The sequence below is a fragment of the Staurois parvus genome, unplaced genomic scaffold, assembly GCF_062004578.1.
Source record: "Staurois parvus isolate SC_StPar_1 unplaced genomic scaffold, SC_StPar_1.0 ptg000056l, whole genome shotgun sequence".
Lineage (NCBI taxonomy): Eukaryota > Metazoa > Chordata > Amphibia > Anura > Ranidae > Staurois > Staurois parvus.
The window spans coordinates 3,270,811-3,293,187 of NW_028317852.1; the positions used below are offsets into that span (position 1 = coordinate 3,270,811).

Consider the following 22,377-nt stretch of genomic DNA (forward strand, 5'->3'; position numbering starts at 1 on the left):
TTTTACAATAAAGTCTGGCTGGCTGCTAAGATTATGCTCTCCATAACGAGTAAAGTGGAGAGGAGCTGTGATTTCTAGGCCCCTGTTGTAAATGTTAAAGATTATATTCTCTACAATACATATCACTGCAGACGTAAATGAGGGTTTGTTTTAGAATACTTTTAAATGGTTGTTCAGAAAATGTAAATACTTTAGTGTATATAATCTTAGTACAAGTGCACTTTAAGGATAAAATTGATGTGGCACCAAAGAGGATGCTTGTACTACCAGCAGCTGCTATACTGACTGAACAACCCATTCAACCCATTCTTAGTTGAACGAGCAATCAGAATTTAAAATGGATGGTCAACTTAATGGCCATATAATTCCTTCTGTATTGTTAACCACTTCCCGTCCAGCCGGACGAGAGCAGTGCCGATGCGGGTTGTTGTTTATAAACGGCCCCCGCATTCACTGCCTGTGTGCGCTCCCTAGGATCCGGAGGACACAGCGGAACACCAAGCGCTGTACGGGACCTCTGTGTGAGGTCACGATTCATGTGATCACTGATTGGCCAATCAGAGATCACATGAATAGTAGTAAACAGGATGTCACTTCCTGACATCATTGCTTACTACTTGTGAAATCTGTGAATGATCACAGAGGTCACATGGTACAAGGCTATTCACAACAGCCGTGTACCATTTGACAAGCTGTGACCAATCACAGCTCTCACAGTATTTCCCAATGGCTGCAAGAATACAGCCAGTGAGAAGTGATTGTTTTTACAGCCTTTATGGGTGTAAAAACAATCAGTGTAAAAAAAGAAAAAAAACATCTTCATCACCCCCCACAAGTAGTACAGTGTAACTATGGTGACACTGTACTGCTAGGGTGATGGTATGTTAAACAAAAAAAACAAATAATAATATAAAAAAATTAAATAAAAATGGTAAATAAAATTTAGAAAAATTATAATTTTTGGTTATAAACTAATGTGGGTTATTTTTTTTACTAAAAAGATAGCTGAATACATTTTGGCCAATATTTATGAAGAAAGATTATTTATTTGCAAATTTTATAAGAAAAAACACATTGTTTTTTTCAAAATGTTTGGACTTTTTCATTTATATAGCAAAAAAATAAAAATCCCAGTGGTGAATAAATACCGCCAAAATAAAGTTTTATCTATCTCAAAATATGGGTACAGTGTTGCATGACCGCGCAATTGTCATTCAAAGTGTGAAAGCACTGAAAGCTGAAAATTGGCCTGGACAGGAAGGGGGTGAATGTGTCCGGACTTGAAGTGGTTAAAATGTGTATGAAATTAATCTATGCAGTTACATGTATCTATTTGACTTGTCCTTTTACCAGCAGGTTAGCATGCTTACTGTACAACACAGGCTATTTGTAAGAAAGCTGTAAAACAAGCCTATTGAAAAAGGTGGGAAACAGCTCCACCTGCTGGTTGCAAGGGGTATATATGACTCATTAATATGCAATTTTTCTTATTCTTCTGGAATAAGAAAAATGAAAAAAATATTTAACACAATATTAGTCATAAACATGATATAAAATTAACATATAAAATAAAAATGCTAATAAATAGAATACAATGATCTACATTCACTTTAAACCAATGTTAAGTGAGCTATGCTGTGAGGTGGTGCTTTTGCAGTAACATTTATGCCACTCATATCCTTGTGATCTTTAGCCTGGGCATTGCACTTTAATATCAGATGAAGTGATATGCTGGGCATATGACAAGCCGGACAATAAGCAGATACACAACGCATATCAAAGCCCAAAAAAACAGAACTGCATTATACTACAGCTTACCAGTCCCTTAGGCATTGTTCACGCAGGTAACCGGGGACTGGAGAAGGGGGGGCAGTAAAAAAAAGGCAAATTGATTCACCCTCGACTGTTAACCTAAACTGTGCAATGGTGGCTGAAAGAAGTAGTACATATTGATCTGGCCAAAATGCTTTGCAAAAATTATTCAGCAGGTTGCATTCAGCAGGCAGTACTGCCACCAAAGCATGTACATGTGGCAGAACCCGATTAACTTCCAGTGCTGCCTCTCTCCTGTTTTGAATGCTGCTGTGTAAGGGATAACATGAGGATATCAAAACAGAGTCAGGTATCTATGCTGCTTATATAATCATATATTTAAAACTTAAGGTTCGTTCAGAATAGCAGCAAGGACTGCCACTCCTCTGAAATGCAATCCACGCTCGGACCACTTTTTTAGAGGCATTTGACAGGCGGTGAGGAGGCAAAATCATGCCTCCTCACTGTTTGAGGTCCTGGCGAATGCAACGGGGGGTGGGCTTGCGTGGCATACTTCCTACTGTGGTATGTGTACACTCTGGCCATTGCTTTTTCTGGCAAAGGGGGAGCGAATGAAAGAAGGTAAAATTGCAGCTCAACTGCAGGTTTTGCTGTCCCCCAACCACAAAGGGTGGATGAGTTTTAAAAGGAATACTATAAATGTGCTTTTATATCTGCCAAGAGTTCAGCCTAAGAACCAGCAGTAACAGGACAAGTCTGCATTTTAATCCTTATTCAATACTTAACAGTACAGAACTTGAAACACTTGTCAAATCACAATGTTTACCAATTAGTTTTACTACGGTTCACATGTTTTACACAGCAGCATCCAGTGTGATTCCAGTTTTGAGCAGTGAGGGCCTAAGGAGCAAGCCATTCAGGGGAGATAACAATCTCTGAGAAATGACCAGTATGTAATATAAAACTGGTTACTAACTCCATAAAGGCTAAATATAAAAGTAGAGAGAACAATTATACAAGGCTGCTAGAAATGTAGAGAGTACAGAAAGAGTACAGGAACTCCAGCCTTATCTCAGAAAAGCACTTAAAGCGGAGCTCCACCCAAAAGGGGAAGCTCCACTTGTTTGCACTATCCCCTGCTCCACTGCCACATTTGGCACTTTTTTTGGGAGGGAGCAGGTACATGGTTTTGACCGCAGTGAACTGAGCCAGATGTTTGATCCCCTCCTTCCCCCTGCAGTCTTCTGGATACTTCACAGGTCCCAGAAGACTACAGGACCAATCACAAGGCGCAGCACGACTTGTGCATGCTCAGTAGGAAATCAGCTGTGAAGCCACAAGGCTCCACTTGCAGTTTCCCTTACTTGCAATGCCGACGCCGGGAACACGGAGGTTAGTAAAGAACTAGCCTGGGTGACAATGGCGTTGGACCCCTGGACAGGTAAGTATTCTTATATTAAGAATCAGCAGCTAATGTATTTGTAGTTGCTGACTTTTAAAATTTTTTGGGAGCCTTGAACTCCTCTAAGGCTCAGTTTACACTTGCAGTTGGGGGGTAAACATGATCCCGCCAAACATGATCCATTCAATAGAGCCTTGCTGCAGAATGTTGTTGCAGCATGACAGTGCAGGTTTTTAGGATTTAAACAGGCAGTTGGGAGGTGACCAAATGCCTCTTCATAGCCTGTCAAAGGCTTTCGAAAACCAATCCACCACCTGTCAGTTTTCCATGCGAACCCGACTGGAAGCTTTATGCAGCTCTATAGTCAAACGAATGTAAACAAATATGTTTCTGCCCAGGTCTGGGAAAAAAATTAAAAGGACTGTGTCCTTTTCCCATATTTCTGGACCACAATTTGAGCCTAACATAAGCAGACACAAGTCCAGGGCCATCACGAGTCCGCACATATCCAATTTCAAAATGCACACTCAGACTGAATGACCACAGGTGTCACAAAACTGACATCCATCCCATTCAGTTCCGATTCAGCAGGGGATCTGTTCACTGATCCTCTGATTAACAGAGCTGACAAAGCTTGTGAAAATGACCTTTAGCGAATATAACAACTCATCCAACACAGCAAAACACTTTTATGCGCTGGGAATGGACTCGGTGGAACCAGTAAGGATGTTCTGAAACATGCACTGCTTGCTGCCCTCAACAGACCAGGGTGGTCCAACTTCACTGAATGCAAATAGAAAAACAAAAAGGGCGCACCGACCTAGTGCATTATTGTTTAAAATCTTTATTGAAAAAACAAGGTAAGTATTATACTCACAATGAACATAAAAACACAGGCATATCACACCGGACAAGATATTATATCCAAGCAGCATCTGAGTCCATACAATGGAACCCTGGATGACCAACTGGCTAACGCGTTTCGAGGCCACAACCTCTTCCTCAGAGCCAACACTTCAAGAGTCTGCACTCCTCTTAAAAAGGCTAATAAATGATGACAATGGGCTGCATCAAGGATGGACTTGATACAGCCCACTGTCATAATTTATTAGCCTTTTTAAGAGGAGTGCAGACTCTTGAAGTGTTGGCTCTGAGGAAGAGGATGTGGCCTTGAAACGTGTTAGTAGGTTGGTCATCTAGGGTTCCATCGTATGGACTCAGATGCTGCTTGGATATAATATCTTGTCCGATGTGATATGCCTGTGTTTTTATGTTCACTGTGAGTATAATATTTACCTTGTTTTTTCAATAAATATTTTATATTTCAACATTTTTATTGAGAAACAAGTATATAAAAGCATAAAACAAGATGGCAAAAAAAAAGTCCACCTACATGGTAGAACGAGATATAGAATTAGAATCATAACACTGATAGGCACGCAAAAACATTATCGAAAAGTGGCATTACAAATACACACAGAGAGTGCCATAACCATCCAGACGTACAGGTTTCATAAATCAATAAACAGAAATTGAACCAAAGGAATGAACCAAATGTGACAAATAATTCAGCGAATGGAGTAGAAAAAGAGAGAAGAAAGAGAGAAAAGAAGAAGCAAATTACTCCTAATGGAAAGGAAGAAAATAAGAGGGGGGGGGGGGGGTCAGCTGCAAGACTCTCACGATACAGTAATGTAATTAATCCAAGGCTCCCAAGTCCTCTCAAATCTGGACATATCGTTATTGACAATACTTGTCAGTTTATCGTTAACCATTATCTATTTAAGTTTTTGTTTCACCCTGTCTAACGGGAACAAAGATTGTTTCCAACTTCTAGCTATGGTAATGCGAGCCGCCAGTAATAGGTATGAAATTACTTTAGTTGTTTTTTTGGGGACGTCAGAGGGTAGTATATTGAACAAAGCCACTTCCGGCGATCTACAGATACTAATTCCTGTTACTGAGTATATAAAATTGAACATGCGGATCCAGAACCTACTCATAACTGGACATTTCCACCAAACGTGGAACATGGTACCATCTTGACCACAGCGTCGGAAACAGCTAGATGACACTGAGGGATACATTATGGCTAGGCGAGTAGGAACCAAATACCATCGAAGTAACGTTTTATAGTTGGATTCAACAAAATCAGTGTTAATCGAGATCTTCGATAGAGTATGAGCCGCATTCCACCATGTATCTAAATCTAATGAACTATTTAAATCCCTCTCCCATTGGGTCATGTAGGATAATTTAGTGAGGGGATCAACCAACGAAGCATAAATAATGGATAAACGACCTCACATCATCCCACTTGCCCCACAGGAGACCTCAAGGGAAGTAAGCACACAAGGTTCTGTGAGTAATCTAAGTTTGCTATTGATAAAAGAGCGAAGTTGGTGATAATGGAATATTTCTCCGTGAGGCATCTTATAATTAGTCACAAAATATTGAGGAGACCGAGGATGAACCCCATCTAAATAGTCTCCGATACGTAACAACCCCTTATTAATCCACCACTGGAACCTCGAGGAAGATAGACCCAGGGCAAACTCAGGAGTACCAAACACGGGGGCCAACGGGGTATGCGGAGAGGAGAAAGGTTTACGAGCTCGCCATCTATCCCACACCGATAATGAATAGGATAGAGTAGGACACAAAATAGAAGGACGCAATCCACTGGGAAGCCACATGAGAGTACCAATAGCATATGGACAGCACGAAAGAGCCTCAATCCCAACCCATTGGGGGACATATCCCCTGGCCGTAGTACACGATAACTGTGCTATTTGGGCCGTCTGAAAGTATGCTAAAAGATTAGGGAGTCCAAAACCGCCATGCGTCTTCAGAGAAAAAAAGGTAGATTTGTTAAGCCTAGGGCGTTTTCCCCTCCTTACAAATCTAGAGACTGCTGCTTGTAGTAATAACAGTTCCCGTTTCGGGATCATGATTGGTAGTGTCCTGAAATAGTACAATAATCTTGGTAGAAAGGTCATTTTAATAGAATTAATTTTTACCGAACCAGGAAAGTGAGAGATCCTGCCAGTCTAGTAAGCCATTTGTAAGTCGTTTGAAAAGCGGGAGATAGTTGGCCTTGTATAATGTCGATATAGATTTTGTAAGGTGAATCCCTAGATAGGGGAGAGAACCAGGGGCCCATTGAAAATCAAACTTTTCCCAGCAGTAACGAGCCTCCGAATCGGGTAACGAGATATTTAAAGCAACCGTTTTAGATGAGTTGAGCGTAAGACCGGAGGCCTCAGAAAACAGATGAAACAAATGGAAGAAACCAGGCAGAGATGTTCAAGGATTAGATATGTACATGAGAACATCATCAGCAAATAGGGCGCATTTTTGATCCCGTTGACCACAGTAAACGCCCGAGATTGTGGGATCAGCGCAAATAGCAATCGCAAGTGGTTCCATTGCCAACGCAAAGAGTAATGGAGAAAGAGGACATCCCTGTCTAGTCCCTCGTTCTATCGAAAAAGGGACTGATTTATATCAACGAATGGAAATTTGAGCGGACGGAGTAGAATAGAAGGCCCGCAACAGCGTTGTAAAATAAGGGCCAAACCCGAATTTGTCTAACGTTCGAAATAAATAGTCCCAGGACAGACTGTTGAATGCTTTCTGAATATCCAGGGACAGTAGTAGAATTTCCCTCTGTGGAGACCCGTCCCAATTGGACTGCACAGCTGACAGCAAAGCTAAAGTCCGTCTAATTTGGTCCGATGTTTGTTGACCACTTATGAATCCTGATTGGTCATCATGAATATATAGGTCCAAGAAGTTATGAAGACGTAGGGCCAGGATTTTAGTAAGAATCTTTAAATCACAATTAATTAAGGAAATAGGCCGGTAATTGGAGACCATAGCGGCATCCTTGAGAGGCTTGGGAATGACACTGATGAATGCCTTATTTTCATCTGGGAGTACCACTCCTCCATCCCGCAAATAATTAAAGTAGAGGGCCATATGGGGCGTCAGAATATCAGGGAAAGCTTTATAGTAATTATTGGGAAGACCATCCGGTCCTGGGGCCTTATGAGAGGCAAGAGATTTCACCGCATTCCCGATTCCTTCACATGAGATAGCTCATTCCATCATCTCCCTATGGGCCTCCTGGAGGGGGGGGAAATGAAATAGACGGCAAAAAAGTATCAAGAGAAGAAGAACCCTCTTTGGGCGAGCTATAAAGTTGAGTGTAGAAAGAATGAAATTTGTGGAGGATCTTACCAGGGTCCTGGGATAACGAACCATTATCCAGTCTGAGTTTGGGGAGGGCCGTCTGGGAATGTCTGGGAGTCAGCTTGCCTGCTAACAGGGTGCCAGGGCTGTCCCTCCAAGTAAAAAATGTATGATTAGACCAACGAAGGTGTTTGTCAGCAGTGGTAATAAGACACAAGTTAAATTCCAGTCAGGCCTGGTCAAGTTTAAGTAACAAATCAGGACTGGGATTTTGCTTATGTTGAGCAACCAGGTCAGTGTATGACTGAGTTTTAGTAGTAAGTAGGTCATTTCGGGCATTTTTTAGACAAGAAGAAAGTTGAATAATAAATCCTCTGACTGAGGCCTTATGAGCTACCCAATTAACCGCCGGGTTCGTGTCCTCTGCTTTATTAAAGTAAAAAAATGTCTGTAGGTGTGAGGAGATTTCCCGACAATGAGAGGGGTTACCCAAGATAGAGTCATTAAGACGCCAGTGAAAAGCCGTCTTACCAGGTGTCTTGGACGACAAGGCTATAGAAACTGGGTCGTGGTCAGACCAGGGCGTGGAGAAGATTTTAGCAGTAACAAGTTTGGGGAGTGAATGTGTATGAAGAAAAATATGATCAATGCGGGAATAACTGTTATGAGCCCTGGAGTAGTGGGAGTAGTCTCGGGAAGTACGATTAGCCTCCCTCCATGCAGCAACAAAGTCATAGCGCTATAAGAGTTGAGCAAACTTACGGCTCCGTCTAGAAGGAGGCTGAAGCGTGACAGTTTGGGAATGATCTAGAGTCTGGTCCAATGCTAGATTAGAGTCACCAGCCAGAATAACATCACCCTCAAATTCTCCGACCAGAGTGCTTAGTAGGGACTGGAAAAATTCCACCTGATTGGTATTTGGGGTGTAATAAATTAGAAAAGTGATAAGGTTTCCTCCCAAGTGGCCTTTCACCAGAAGATATCGCCCCTCCTTGTCCCGGATAATTTTAGATTTGGTAAAGGACATTCGGCGAGAAAAGCAAAGGGCCCCCCCGTTTTTTCTCTGTAGCGTTAGCAAAAAAGCAGAGAGGGTAATTTTTATGGATATAGCGTGGAGAGGAGGGGGGAAAATGTGTCTCCTGTAAGGCAACTATATCTGCCCCAAGGGAGTGGTATGAGCTAAAGGCCTGTATGCGTTTGGATGGGGAATTAAGCCCTTGGACATTGTGAGAAATTAGACGAATACCTCCTCTAGTTCACCGTATGGAAGACATTATAAGTAAATAAGGAGCTAATCAGGATAGAGACCCCTCATTCCCGAAAAGTGAAAAGGTCCCTAAGAGTCCTTAAATGTTGCCAGCTGACCCCAGAGAAGAACAAAAAAAGACAAAGAGAGAAAAATCGGAGAAAAAGGGAAGAGAAAGGAGAAGACATTCGGAACACAAAAGTCCGAATGTCAAGTAACCGCGGTACACAAAACAATACTATATAAATGAATCAAACAATGTACCAGGAAATACAGAGCAATAGTCCTGTGGTGGAATGGATCTGCCCAGAGAGATGATCTCGGGGAAGAGTCTTCCAGTCAGGGAGAGCGCAAAGACACTCTCTGGCAACGACAGTAACAGTAACCCATCAGCAATAAATCAAAAGTATAGTGCATAAAAATATAAGAACACAACAATGAAACCGTTGAAATGGTATTCAGCAAACAGATGCAATATAAACTCCAAGTCCCGCCCCCAGCCCCCCCGCCAATCCCCCCACACCAACATAGCAGCAGCGGCCAACGCTCTTAGGAGCCACAGAGAGGCCACCACCAATCAACACATCACAGTGAAAAGTCCCAAAAAGGACACGGAAGTTCAAGAGATCTTCCCAGGTGGGTTCCGGGACCCCCTCTTCTTAGATGATGGTGTAGTCCACAATGGCTGGAGCAGCAGAGGTCGAGAAGCCGATCCCGTAGGGGAATGGGATGCCGGACTGTGAGAGATAATACCCAGCTGAAGCAGCAACTCCTCGCCATCCTGGAATGTAGCAAACCCAAAGGACTTTCCATTAAGAGTGAACTGCAGACGAAAAGGGTAGGCTCAACAATATCTAATGCCCTTTTGAACCAAGTGAGAGAGTAGTGGCTTGAGGGATCGCCGCTTCTGGATAGTGGCCGGAGAGACATCAGCAAAGATTTGTATCTTGTGCCCCGTAAGCTCTAGGTCCGGATTCTCCCTGCCATACCGCATTACTGCTTCCTTGACCTGGAAAAAATGAGGCTTGACGATGATATGTCTAGGAGGCCCCCCTTGCCGGGGGGGGGGGGATCAATGCCCTGTGAATACGATCTATCTCAAGATGAAGGTCATCAATGTCGGGCAAAGCAGACCGCATGAGGGTGTGTGCGCAGCTAGTGAGCTCCTTAACCGACTCAGGGAGTCATCGAATGCGAAAATTGTATCGTCTGGCCCGATTCTCCAAATCATCAATTTTAGAGTATGCTTCCTCCAGGCGATCTTGCAAGTCGGTGATCATGTTAGAATTTTGGGAGACACTATGGGCTGTCACATCAACTTTAGCCTCGATACTGTCCAGACGGTGGCCCAAGACCTGAAAATCCTGCTTAAGGTCAGCCACCAATTTTGAGGTAGCTCTGTCCAGTTCGCGTTGCAGAAAATCTGCGAACAGAGCTATTAAAGTCGCGTCACCCGAATATAGAGGCGGGTCAGGAGGAATTGTTGGCGAGGAAGCCGGGCTGTCATATGCGGGCTCTGGACCGCTATGCTGGCTGGAAAAAATGGCAGCGATCTTGCTGCTCAAGGGTGAGAAGGCAGGGGAGTCACAACCCAAGAAACAGGCCGAAGCCTGGGACTCTGGTGGTACAGGGCTGGAAGGTGACTGGGGGGACTGCAGGGAGTCACTCACCCCAGCTGGTGATGCTGCTGCAATCCTCCTTGGTCCAGTGTGTGGAGAGGTGCTGCCGTGAGAGAGGCAGAAGGGCCTCTCTCAGGAGCCAAGGGCGCCGATCCGGCCGCCACCTTAGATCTCCCAGTCCCCGCAGGGAGCTGCATCTGGGAGCCTCCACGGCTCTTCACCGCCGTTTTTCCGGGCATTATTTTGAGTGCCCGAGGTCCGGTTCAGGACAGGGGGGGGCCCCGGGAGCGAGGCAGCACTATGCCCTTATATGGGCTGCTATTGGCACCGGAGATGTGCGGAGCTAATGCCGGGACATCCGATCCCGGCGGCCGCGCATGCACACTCTTCAATAAATATTTTAAACGATAATGCACTAGGTCAGTGCGCCCTTTTCATTTTTCTATTTGCATAACAACTCATACCTGACATACCTGATTTAAGATTCAATCTACAGGTGAAACTCAAAAAATTAGAATATCGTGCAAAAGTTAATTTATTTCAGTAATGAAACTTAAAAGGTGAAACTAATATATGAGATAGACTCATTGCATGCAAAGCAAGATAATGCAAGCCATTATTTGTCATAATTGTGATGATTATGGCTTACAGCTCATGAAAACCCCAAATCCACAATCTCAGAAAATTAGAACATTGTGAAAAGGTGCAATATTCTAGGCTCAAAGTGTCCCACTCTAATCAGCTAATTAAGCCATAACACCTGCAAAGGGTTCCTGAGCCTTTAAATGGTCTCTCAGTCTGGTTCAGTAGGAATCAAAATCATGGGAAAGACTGCTGACCTGACAGTTGTGCAGAAAACCATCACTGACACCCTCCATAAGAAGGGAAAGCCTCAAAAGGTAATTGCAAAAGAAGTTGGATGTTCCCAAAGTGCTGTATCAAAGCACATTCATAGAAAGTTATGTGGAAGGGAAAAGTGTGGAAGAAAAAGGTGCACAAGCAGCAGGGATGACCGTAGCCTGGAGAGGATTGTTAGGAAAAGGCCATTCAAAAGTGTTGGGGACTTTCACAAGGAGTGGACTGAGGCTGGAGTCAGTGCATCAAGAGCCACCACACACAGACGGATCCTGGACATGGGCTTCAAATGTCGTATTCCTCTTGTCAAGCCGCTCCTGAACAACAAACAACGTCAGAAGAGTCTTACCTGGGCTAAAGAAAAACAGACCTGCTCTGTTGCTCAGTGGTCCAAAGTCCTCTTTTCTGATGAGAGCAAATTTTGCATCTCATTTGGAAACCAAGGACCCAGAGTATGGAGGAAGAATGGAGAGGCACACACTGCAAGATGCTTGAAGTCCAGTGTGACATTTCCACAGTCTGTGTTGATTTGGGGAGCCATGTCATCTGCTGGTGTTGGTCCACTGTGCTTCGTTAAGGCAAGTGTCAATGCAGCCGTCTACCAGGAGATTTTGGAGCACTTCATGCTTCCTTCTGCAGACAAGCTTTATGGGGATGCTGACTTCATTTTCCAGCAGGACTTGTCACCTGCCCACACTTTAAAAGCACCAAAACCTGGTTCACTGACCGTGGGATTACTGTGCTTGATTGGCCAGCAAACTCGCCTGACCTGAACCCCATAGAGAATCTATGGGGCATTGCCAAGAGAAAGATGACAGAAACGAGACTGAAAAATGCAGAAGAGCTGAAAGCCACTATTAAGCATCCTGGTCTTCCATAACACCTCAGCAGTGCCACAGGCTGATAGCTTCCATGCCACGCCGCATTGAGGCAGTAATTGCTGCAAAAGGGGCCCAAACCAAGTACTGAGTACATATGCATGCTTATACTTTTCAGAGGTCCGATATTGTTCTATGTACAATCCTTGTTTTATTGATTGCATGTAATATTCTAATTTTCTGAGATTGTGGATTTGGGGTTTTCATGAGCTGTAAGCCATAATCATCACAATTATGACAAATCACGGCTTGAACTATCTTGCTTTGCATGTAATGAGTCTATCTCATATATTAGTTTCACCTTTTAAGTTGCATTACTGAAATAAATGAACTTTTACACGATATTCTAATTTTTCGAGTTTCACCTGTACTTACTGAATCCAAATGGTTGCAAACATAATATTGACAAACAAATGTTTCCCATATAATCCCATAATTTGTGAAAAAAGTTCCCATTTCTTTGCCGTCCTGCATTAAAGTACTTGTAAACCCCAACTGGATGACATTCCGTTTGCTAAATCACTGTATATTACGCCATTTTTTCATAAAATACTGCTTTTACCCCTGTTTCTATACGTTTATTAATTTAAGGTATAACTAAAGGCATAAATGTCCTCCCACCATCCTGAAAATGAAGGACCTCCCTGACCCCCCCCGGGCACAAATCCCCTGATGGGGCAAGGCCCATTGGTCTACCTAACCAAAAGGCCTGGTGGGCCCCTCTCTTGTAGCTTATTGAAGCCGATCACAGAATACTAGGTAAGGGGCTCTCCCAAAGAGATACCCCAGGCAGGGGATGAAGGGACCTAAGGGCCACACATCTTCTCCATAGACTTCAGGGCAGGCCTGAAGACCCAAACCCTACCTTCCTTACTGAGTGAAAAAAGACATACATATGAAGTGTAATGACAAACAAAAAGAAAAATAAATAAAACATGCCAGTGTATGATACAATAGCTAGTGCTTGCGGCCTGGTAACAAAAAATGCCCCAATCTTGGCCAAAATACAAAGCCTATGAGGAGAGGTGCAGAACAAAGCATGTGGTATTGTGGCCTAGTGCTCATTCTCACAGTGGGGTCCCAAACCCAAAGTAATACTCAAAGCACACCCAAGTCATCACTCCCAGGGGGTGCTTAACACCATGGGCTCTGCGTCTTGCCAACCCTCAACCAGACCAGGTAGCAGCTCATATCAGGAGGCCCTTGGGTCCCTTGGGTTCCACTAGGGAAGTACTACCGACCCCCACCTTACCAAGTGGGCACTTACTTCAGGTTCCTTCTCACGAGGAAGGTCCCTCAGGACCCCCATCATATCAGCAGGCATACTATACAGCCAGTCATCCCTGCCAAAAGGTCAGAATAACAGCAGAGCACCCCTACTGGACACTGATAAGAACAGGTACTACACTTGACCAAAAGGTCGAGAAGTGATAAAAATTAGGAAATGCAACACATGATAGAATCTAATCCCCTTTTGGTGATTGGATAGCTGTGTCCCTAAAGTACATAGTGGGCCATTGTCATAGTGAGTTGCAGATAACAAACACAGCAAGAGCCTTCGATCAATGTTTTGAAAAAATAAATAAAACAATAAAAAATCACACAAAGCAGACAGGTGTCAAAAGACTTGCACTTTTTGAGTTGTGTATGACATAGGGTTTTAGTAAACTTTTCTGTAAGCTTTGCATTTTACTTAGTATTCTAACCTGAATTACTTCTTCAGGCACATGCTTACCGAGAAAGCTGAACCATTTTTGCCTTTGTTACGGTGAATCCGGAATCTAGAATTGCTTCAATAATTGAACCCATTTTGTTTACGGCATCAGGTTTAATCATAGCCAGAGTTCTGTAGGAACAAAAATACAGATGGGAAAAAATCTACGTTTTGCAAGACATCACATGAATTAAATTTTAACAAATATAGCAATCAGTGTGGGTGAAAAGATAAAAACCAACATTCATTATTTGCATAGTATACAGTATCTACAGTACTTTTTTTATAGGATGACTGACAGTGTGGACATCTGTAGGTCATATGCTACTATATATAAGCAATGGTAATCTGTATCACTGCTTATATTGTTGTGTATTTGACCAGCCTTCCAGGAAACTATTATCTGTCATAAGACAATTAGAACTCAAAGATCCCACTCTGATACATACTTGAGGAAGTTACACACACGTCTATGAAGCTTTTCATGAAACATGAATGCTTTTTCAGTACTGACAAAGAGTATTTTATTGGTCATCAGAACCAGAACTGGTATATTAATGACAATATTTAAAAGAAAACTATGGCCTAAGCTTTTTTGGCCATACATCTCTTGTGGATCACAGGAGTGCAATTACTTTTGCTCTCCTTTGACCCACAGTCAGCTGATAGTGGGCTGCTGCTATCTATAAGCTGAAGTGGCAGGCTAACGATTCTGGAAGGATCCAAAAAATATTGTCCGGATCCACCCAGCTGCCTGACTGACAGCTGGCTTCGCCTCTGCGAGTGTGACTAACTGAACCCAGCTGCACAAGCCCACTCTCCAGCCCAATGAGCACTGGAGGAGCACAGCAGACTGACAGTTACTGCTCTCAGCTCAGAGCCAGCCGAGAACTGAGTGAACAGCAGTCACGTTATTCTCAGGCTTAGAGCCAATGTGGGACAACTGCAGCATCACACCAATACTGCAGCATAAAGGTGAATATGTATATTTCTTTTTACAAACCCATACATCCCCTTTAATTTTATCAATCAGGAGGGATAGTAAGCTTACCACCTTTTGTTTTCAATGACAACTTTTACACTGTTTATCACTTACATCAGCTGTAAAGCTAAACTCCAGACAGATATAAGGATACTATTCTGCCTTTATATATTTGTTGAAACATGCAATATATTTTTAAATACAACTAATATATGTACCTGAATATGTATGTATCTTCTAGCAATTCTCTGCATAGCAGCACTCTGAATGGTAGAGGCAGGATCAGCGCTAGGACTGCTGTCAGTTTAACATAATGGGGTTGACTTACTAAAACTGGAGTGCAAAATCTGGTGCAGCTTTGCATAGAAACCAATCACATTCTTGTTTTTTTGTCAAAGATTTATTGAACAAACTGAAGTTAGAAGCTGGTTGGCCACCATGCACAGCTTGCACACTCCAGTTTTAATAAATCAACCCCAATTACTTTGTGGTTAGCACTTCTGCCTTTCAGCACTATGGTCCCTGGTTCGTATCATGGTTAAGACACGATCTGCATGGAGTTTGCCTGTTTTCCTTGGGCTTTTCTGGGTTTCTTGCAGGTACTCCAATTTTGGGATAGTCACTCTTTCTATTGTTTAGCAAAATCCAACAATTTTGGTTGTCACCAGAACAAGAATAGAAGAAACACCTTCCCATGAGGACACTAGTCTTGGTGACCCTTGTTACAACCAGCGATTAGTTCATTTTGAAGGGAAACCTACTCAATAGGAACACAGATGGCAAAAAAAGCTGACAGGCGTTATAAGCCTCCCTTACTCTACTCAACATGAAAAAAAGTTTTCCCGTTTGTTCAATTTTATTAAGTATTTGGTATACAAGGGCAACATGACCTAGTCCTAGTTTTCAGATCTGTCAACTTTTCTAGATGTATGTATTTATATACACTACAGAAAGACATTATCACTGATCAAGGTAAAATGGTTATAATTTATATTCACATCACTGAGGCAATTTGTATTTGTGTGCAAAACATTGCAATTTTACATTTACTGGACTTTGGGATGAAAAGAACTCCTAGGAAGAACTGCTTTTGTTCTTTACAGCAATCACATTCCTAATCTTATGTCTCCAGCACCATACAGAACAATAAAAGTGATAACATGATTTTTTTTTTCCTGAAGAATATGGTGATCCAAAAAGTCTTGTTTCCTACAACAACCAATCAGATCCTAACTTTCATGGTTCCAGTGCTTACTGGGAAAATAAAAATAATAATTTGATTGGTTGTTTTAATTAACCAAAACAAAAACACTCTCAAACATTTCTTTTGCTGTTTGGGAATAAAATGTCCCAACTGCAAGAAACATAGCTTACTGACCCAACTTGCTAGGAATGTGACAAACAAAACAGGATTTATATAGTAAGCCGATTTTATCTTCTGATGCTGTACCATGAACACAGAAGTTGAAATGAAAGTATTAAGCCTATCTTTACTTAGGTGGAAACAGGAAAACTGTGCTGAATTCATCAAACTTACTTTTCCTTTTTACTGCCAAGCCTTCGGGCAGTATATTGATCTCCATAGTCAACAAGATGAAGATGACGAGAAAATACATTTATTTTGTTGCCAACATATAAGTCCTCTTTACGTAATGCTTCATACTTGGTCCGCCTTAAAAAAACCCGATGATTCTTTACATCATACTGTAATGACAGAAATACATCAGGAATGAAAAAAAATTAGTCTCAATGAAATAAATGCCTTTGTAAATGTTGCGTGTATTACCCTTGTTGTCTTTATTCTACTAGAGCAGGGGTTTCCAAATTGTCTAAGCAAAGGGACAGTTTACTATCCTTCAGGCTTTGGGGGGTGGGGGTGCAGACTATGGCCAGTGGGAGTAGAAAATGCCCTGGCATCAGTGGCAGTAAACAATGCCCCATCATTGGTTTTAGTTGGAGAAATAGTGCCCCATCAATGGTATCAGTGGGAGGAAAAGTGCCCCATAAATTATGTGAGTGGGGGGAATACTGCAGCATCACTGGTGTTAATGGCAGAAGTGCCCCATCAATGGTGTCAGTGGGGGGAATAGTGCCCCATCATTGTGGTCAATGGGAGAAATAGTGTCTCATCAATGGTATCAGTGGGAGGACTAATACCCCATCGATGTTGTCAGTGAGAGGAATAGTGCCCCATCAGTGTCATCAGTGGGAGGAATCGCACCCCATCAAAGTTGTCAGTGGGAGGAACAGTGCCCCATCAAAGGTGTCAGAGGGAGGAATAAGTAGAATAGGTAGCAGGGTGCGTCAGAGGAAAGTACTGTGGATGAGTAGCAGCCAGAGGTGGATCATATGTAGGAAAACTGGTACTGAGCAGCACTTCTGAAGAGTGGAGACAAACTCTGTGCAGAGGAAGATGAAACAGGAAGGCGCTTCTAAGTGCAATATTCCAAGATCAATTTTTAATAAAAGTGGTCAAACACACTTACAGTGTAGCAGTATAAACAGTCTCATAAATAATCTGTCAATTGCGGGGCATTTCCTCAAAGCAATGGAGCCACTGTGCCAGCCAGCAGCTGTAAGGGGAGCTTGAGAAGATATGTCAAAGATGGCCGCCGCTCTATCCGGACCGCTGGAGCGCACGCTGCCCACGGACTGGAAGTGCTGTAAGCATGGAGTGGTGATGCGTTTTGGAGCATGTGCAGAGCTCCTTCTTCAAGACCGATTGGTCTCAAGCTCCCCCTGCAGCTGCTGGATGGCACAGCAGCTCCATTGCTTTGAGGAAATGCCCGGAATTGACGGATTACTTATGAGCCTGTTTATACTGCCACACTGTAAGTGTTTTAAACCGCTTTTATTAAAAATTGATCTTGGAATACAGCACTTAGAAGTGTCTTCCTGTTTCATCTTCATCAGTGGGAGGAATATTGTCCCATCAATGGTGTAAATTGAAGGAATAGTGTGCCAAGGGGCAGTCAGGACAAGCAAAGGGCCACATCTGCCCCCCCCTCCCCCCCCCCCCCCGGGCCGCAACTTGGAGAACACTGCACTAGAGCCTTTACTTTTCATTATAGCTATATGCAAGTTTCTAACAGAATTTCGTGCTAAAACTGTAAGATTGGTGTTAACCTTTAATATATCTATAATGTCTAGAAGAAAATGCTGTAAGGAACAATAGACATACAGGAATTCATGCTACATAGTTTCTCTGGTTGAAAAAAAAGACACACCTCCATCTAATTCAACTATTAAAAGTGAAAAAAAAAATACACAATCCTATATACATAATCCTATACCCACAATTGATCCATAGGAAGGCACTCAGCTCCTCCACAGCAACACAGAGCATCCCTGAGCACAACCTAGGCTCCTATTCCCTCTGGACTGGAGGGTTTCTGTCAGGGGAACCACCGGAGAATGTCCCAAAAGTGATCCCGGCCACGGGGATCACGCCGTCTCTTAGACTTCTACATGAAACCCCTACAGCATGGAGAGCAAGATGGCGCCGAGCAGACCCCTGCTCCTCAACCTAAACCTTCATCCAAGATCACTGATCTATGGGATTCCAAGACCTCGCATTAGCCTCCAGTTCACCTAGTGTACGCTATTAACGTTTTCACTTTAAGCCTGCAGGCTGTAATGTATACACTTACTACTGTGAAGGGGGGGTGGTCGTTGACACCACTTTTTTCCACTCCCCAAGGTAGTAGTGTGCTATGCACACCAGTGTTTTGTTGTATATTTCTATTCTTTGTTGTTTCTTGTTTCATATATTGAACCGCATTGCAATCTTCTGATTGACAACTGTACTATTTTTGTGTACTCAACAGTTTATTATTATTAACTGAGTTTGTAACTTGCCAGTACAATATTCTACCTGTGTACCTCGTTTCATTGAATTAAGAGCAGAGTCTTTCTCTCTCCCCCTCCCGTTGGCATCTCCCTGATCATATGGCACTTAAAATGCTCTCTCTAAATACCAATGGCCTTAACAATCCTTAATCAATCATGATAGCTGTATGATCCTCTGTCTTATTTCTCCTCCATAATGTAGAACAAGACCCCTCGGGAGGTTTTTGATTCTCTCAGCTACACTTAACAATTACCCCCTAGTGATAGTTAACATCTATGCCCCTAACTCAGGCCAGAAGTCTTTCTATACCACAGTTATGCAAAAACTCCATTTTACAAAAGATCAAATTATCATCTGTGGTGATTTCAATTAATTCATTGATATATCCCTAGATACCTCCTGTACTAAACAACGCAGATCTACTGCCCTTTCCTCACTATTAACCCATGAAGATCTCTATGATCCCTGGAGATGCCAACATGACACGGAGAAAGATTCCTCCTTTTACTCAGCTACTCAAAAAACCTACTCACGCATAGATCTGTTCTTGACCTCCAAATGGCTGCTTCAAAATGTTCTATCTGAAATTAGAATTATCTCCTGGTCTGATCTTGCCCCCCGTATCAATTACTCTCTCACCTATCAATAATACCAAAGGCCACTCTATCTGGCGTATGAACACGTCTTTCATCAGTCACCCGGAGTATCAACAACAGATCAAATCAGAAATTGAGGCGTATTATGCCACTAACCTAGGTTCTGTTTCTAACCCCACTATTTTATGGAACGCTCATAAGTCTGTCATAAGGGTCCTCTGTATTAAATTTGGTGTCCGGGAGAAGAGGAAATGGGAAACGACCATTAATACCCATCTAGCCCACATTCGCTCGCTCGAGGCCCGTCATAAACTTACTTCCAATGACTCTCTCATGACTGAACTACGCTCTGCCCGTACTTCCCTTAGCTCGTACCTTCGCACTGGCTTTGATTTTTATGTCCAATGCCTTCGCCTTATGCCTTATGCTCAAGGAAACAAGTCTGGCAAATTTTTGGCACAACAGTACAAGCGTAAGGTTGCCCAAACCAAAATTTTGTATCTGGTGGATTCCACCAGGAAGAGACAGGCTAATTCTAAAGATATAGCCAATGTATTTTCCTCTTTCTATTCGAAACTATGCAACCTCAACTCTTCCTCTTCTAGTCCTCAACCCAATATCACAGAAACCAGGACATTCTTAGAACCCTTGCAACTCCCACCCTTAATGACTAATCAACTACAACAGATCTCTCAACCCTTCACTGAGTTGAAACTTAGGACTGCCATTAAATCTTTACCTACCAACACAGCCCCAGGACCGGATGGGTTTTGTAATGAATATTACCGAACCTACCCTGACCAACTAATACCTCACTTAAAAAACTCTCTTAATAGATTTCTAGCCACAGGAGACATCCCATCCGAATCTCTAGAAGCCATCATTGTCACCATCCCTAAACTGGGTAAGTCCTCCCACGACCCGGCACACTACCGCCCAATTTCGCTTCTCAATACAGATGTAAAAATACGCTAAATTACTTGCTTCCTGTTTAGCCTCTCATATGTCACATCTTATTCATCCTGACCAAGAAGGTTTTATACCCAACAGACAATCCTCAGACGGCACTAGGCAGTACCTCAACCTCATCCAATGGGCCGAGCACCATCACTTGCCTTCTCTGCTCATCTCCTTAGTCGTGGAGAAGGCGTTTGACCGTGTTCACAGGCAATACCTAGAGGCAGTACTCCTAAAATTCAGCATTTCTGGTACTCTCCTCCAGGCCATCATGGGGCTGTACTCAACTCCTAGTGCCAACATTTGGACTTCAGATCTATTATCAGACCCCTTTCAGATAACAAATGGCACACGCCAGGGATGTCCTCTCTCACCCTTGATCTTTGCCATGGTGATAGAACCCCTAGCACAGGCCATACGTACCCATCTGCAGATTACAGGAATAGAAGTCGGTCACACGTCACATAAAATAGGCCTATATTCTGCCGATATTATATCTTTGACAGAACTGGAACATTTCTTGCCCCACTTATGCTCACTCCTTGATCAGTTCTCTAACATCTCTCTTTATAAACTTAACCATATCAAATCTGCTATGTTGGGAGTCTCCCTACCGACAGACACTAAAGAGCCCATTACCAAGATTTCCCCCTTCTACTGGGCACCGAACTCTTCCATGACATACTTGGGTATCCAGTTCATTGCTCCTTTCTCTAATCTCCTACGAACTAATCTATCTGTAGTAGTTACTAAACTTCAAAGTCTCAGCAAAGACCTCACCACCATCAAGGCTTCTTGGACAGGACGTATAGCGCTCGCCAAGATGTTTCTATTACCTCACCTCCTCTACTTTTTCAGGACTTTGCCAATTTGTATTTTAGTATCTGATCAACAAGAGCTGCAGTCCATTATCAAGTACTTCATTTGGGCTGGCAAAAAGCCAAGATTAAAAGCCTCCACACTATGTCTTCCTAAAAATTTAAATGGATTGGGAGCTCTGGATGTCAGGAAATACTTCTAGGCTACCATTCTGGACCAAACTAAAACCCTCAAATCCCCTGGCAGCAAATCGAAACAACCGCACTGAACTCACAACCCGAACTCCTGTTAGGTGCTCTTTGCCTGGGACATCACTTTCCTTGTTCCTTTTTCATCACCATTCAAGCCACCACCAATTCCTGGACTTCCTTCTTACAATCCTCAAATGGCCTACACTCCAAAGATTTACACAATATACCATTATTATCGCTAAAACTACTTTCCTCCGACCTAACTCTCCACCACTGGGTTGCTGCGGGTATGCAAAACATCGGGACACTGTTCTCAAGCCAAGGCCTCCTATCCTTTCGACAGATCTTCAAAAAATTCCATCTGAGCAATAAAGACTTCTACATATACCTACGCATACGACATATCCTCTCTAAAGTTCCCATTGTAACATCCACCATGACGAGAGATCTCCTACTGTTCTACAACTCCACTAAGCCCATACAGAAAGGAATATTCACAATCTATGACACTCTTGTAAAACCAGATTCCAGCTCTAAATCTCCAGCCATGGCATACTGGGAAACAACTATACAAATTGAGGTTCCTATCTCCATGTGGTACCACGCTCTCCATACACCGTTTTCTCTAGAAATAGTTCCTACTGGGAATCCGCTATGAAAATTTACCACAGATGGTACTTCACCCCAAGAAAGTTTGCTGCCATCTACCCCAACTCGACTCTGGAATGCTGGAGGAACTGCGGTCTTGAGGGATCTCTCCTCCACATGTGGTGGTCATGCCCACTTGTATGTACCTTCTGGAAAGATATCTCAGAGTTTATTCAGGGTTTGACCAAGATTACTACTGACCTTACTCCTGAGGTGGCTCTCTTTGGACTTGGCCTTCAGGCATGGCCATCAGTACTTCACCCTATTTTGACACATATTCTCATTGCACCACGTCTCTCTATAGCTAAAATTTAGAAAAGCCCCAAAATGTCCTCACTACACTCAGTTATAGCCAATTTGAATGAACACTGTCTGATGGAATTTCTTTTTGCAAAAGCTCATCAGTCTCTACCGAAATTCTTCCGCCACTGGCAAATATGGCTTAATGATACTAGATCACAACAATTACAATAAACCCATTCCCTCTTCCTTATCCTCTTTTTTACCATGTTCACGGTCAACTTTTGGTCAAAGCCCATTAGAAAGCCACTCTCTTCTACCATCACGGTACGGTATTCCTACTAGGATCAGCACTTTGTACACACAGGTATCTACTGTGCCTCTCTTCACATCTCTCCTTATCATGCATATGC

At 42.9% G+C, this 22,377-nt stretch overlaps 1 protein-coding gene across 1 annotated transcript in view; it reads right to left on the minus strand.

Moving 5' to 3' along the window:
- The window catches only part of NME7 (NME/NM23 family member 7), a 288,737-nt gene that overhangs the window by 190,400 nt on the left and 75,960 nt on the right, over window positions 1-22,377 (minus strand). Inside the window, exons 3-4 of the mRNA XM_089668274.1 lie at window positions 16,201-16,367; window positions 13,703-13,813 (exon numbers count right to left, since the gene is read on the minus strand). Coding sequence (XP_089524400.1) covers window positions 13,703-13,813; window positions 16,201-16,367 — 278 coding nt within the window. The remainder of the gene's footprint in view (window positions 1-13,702; window positions 13,814-16,200; window positions 16,368-22,377) is intronic.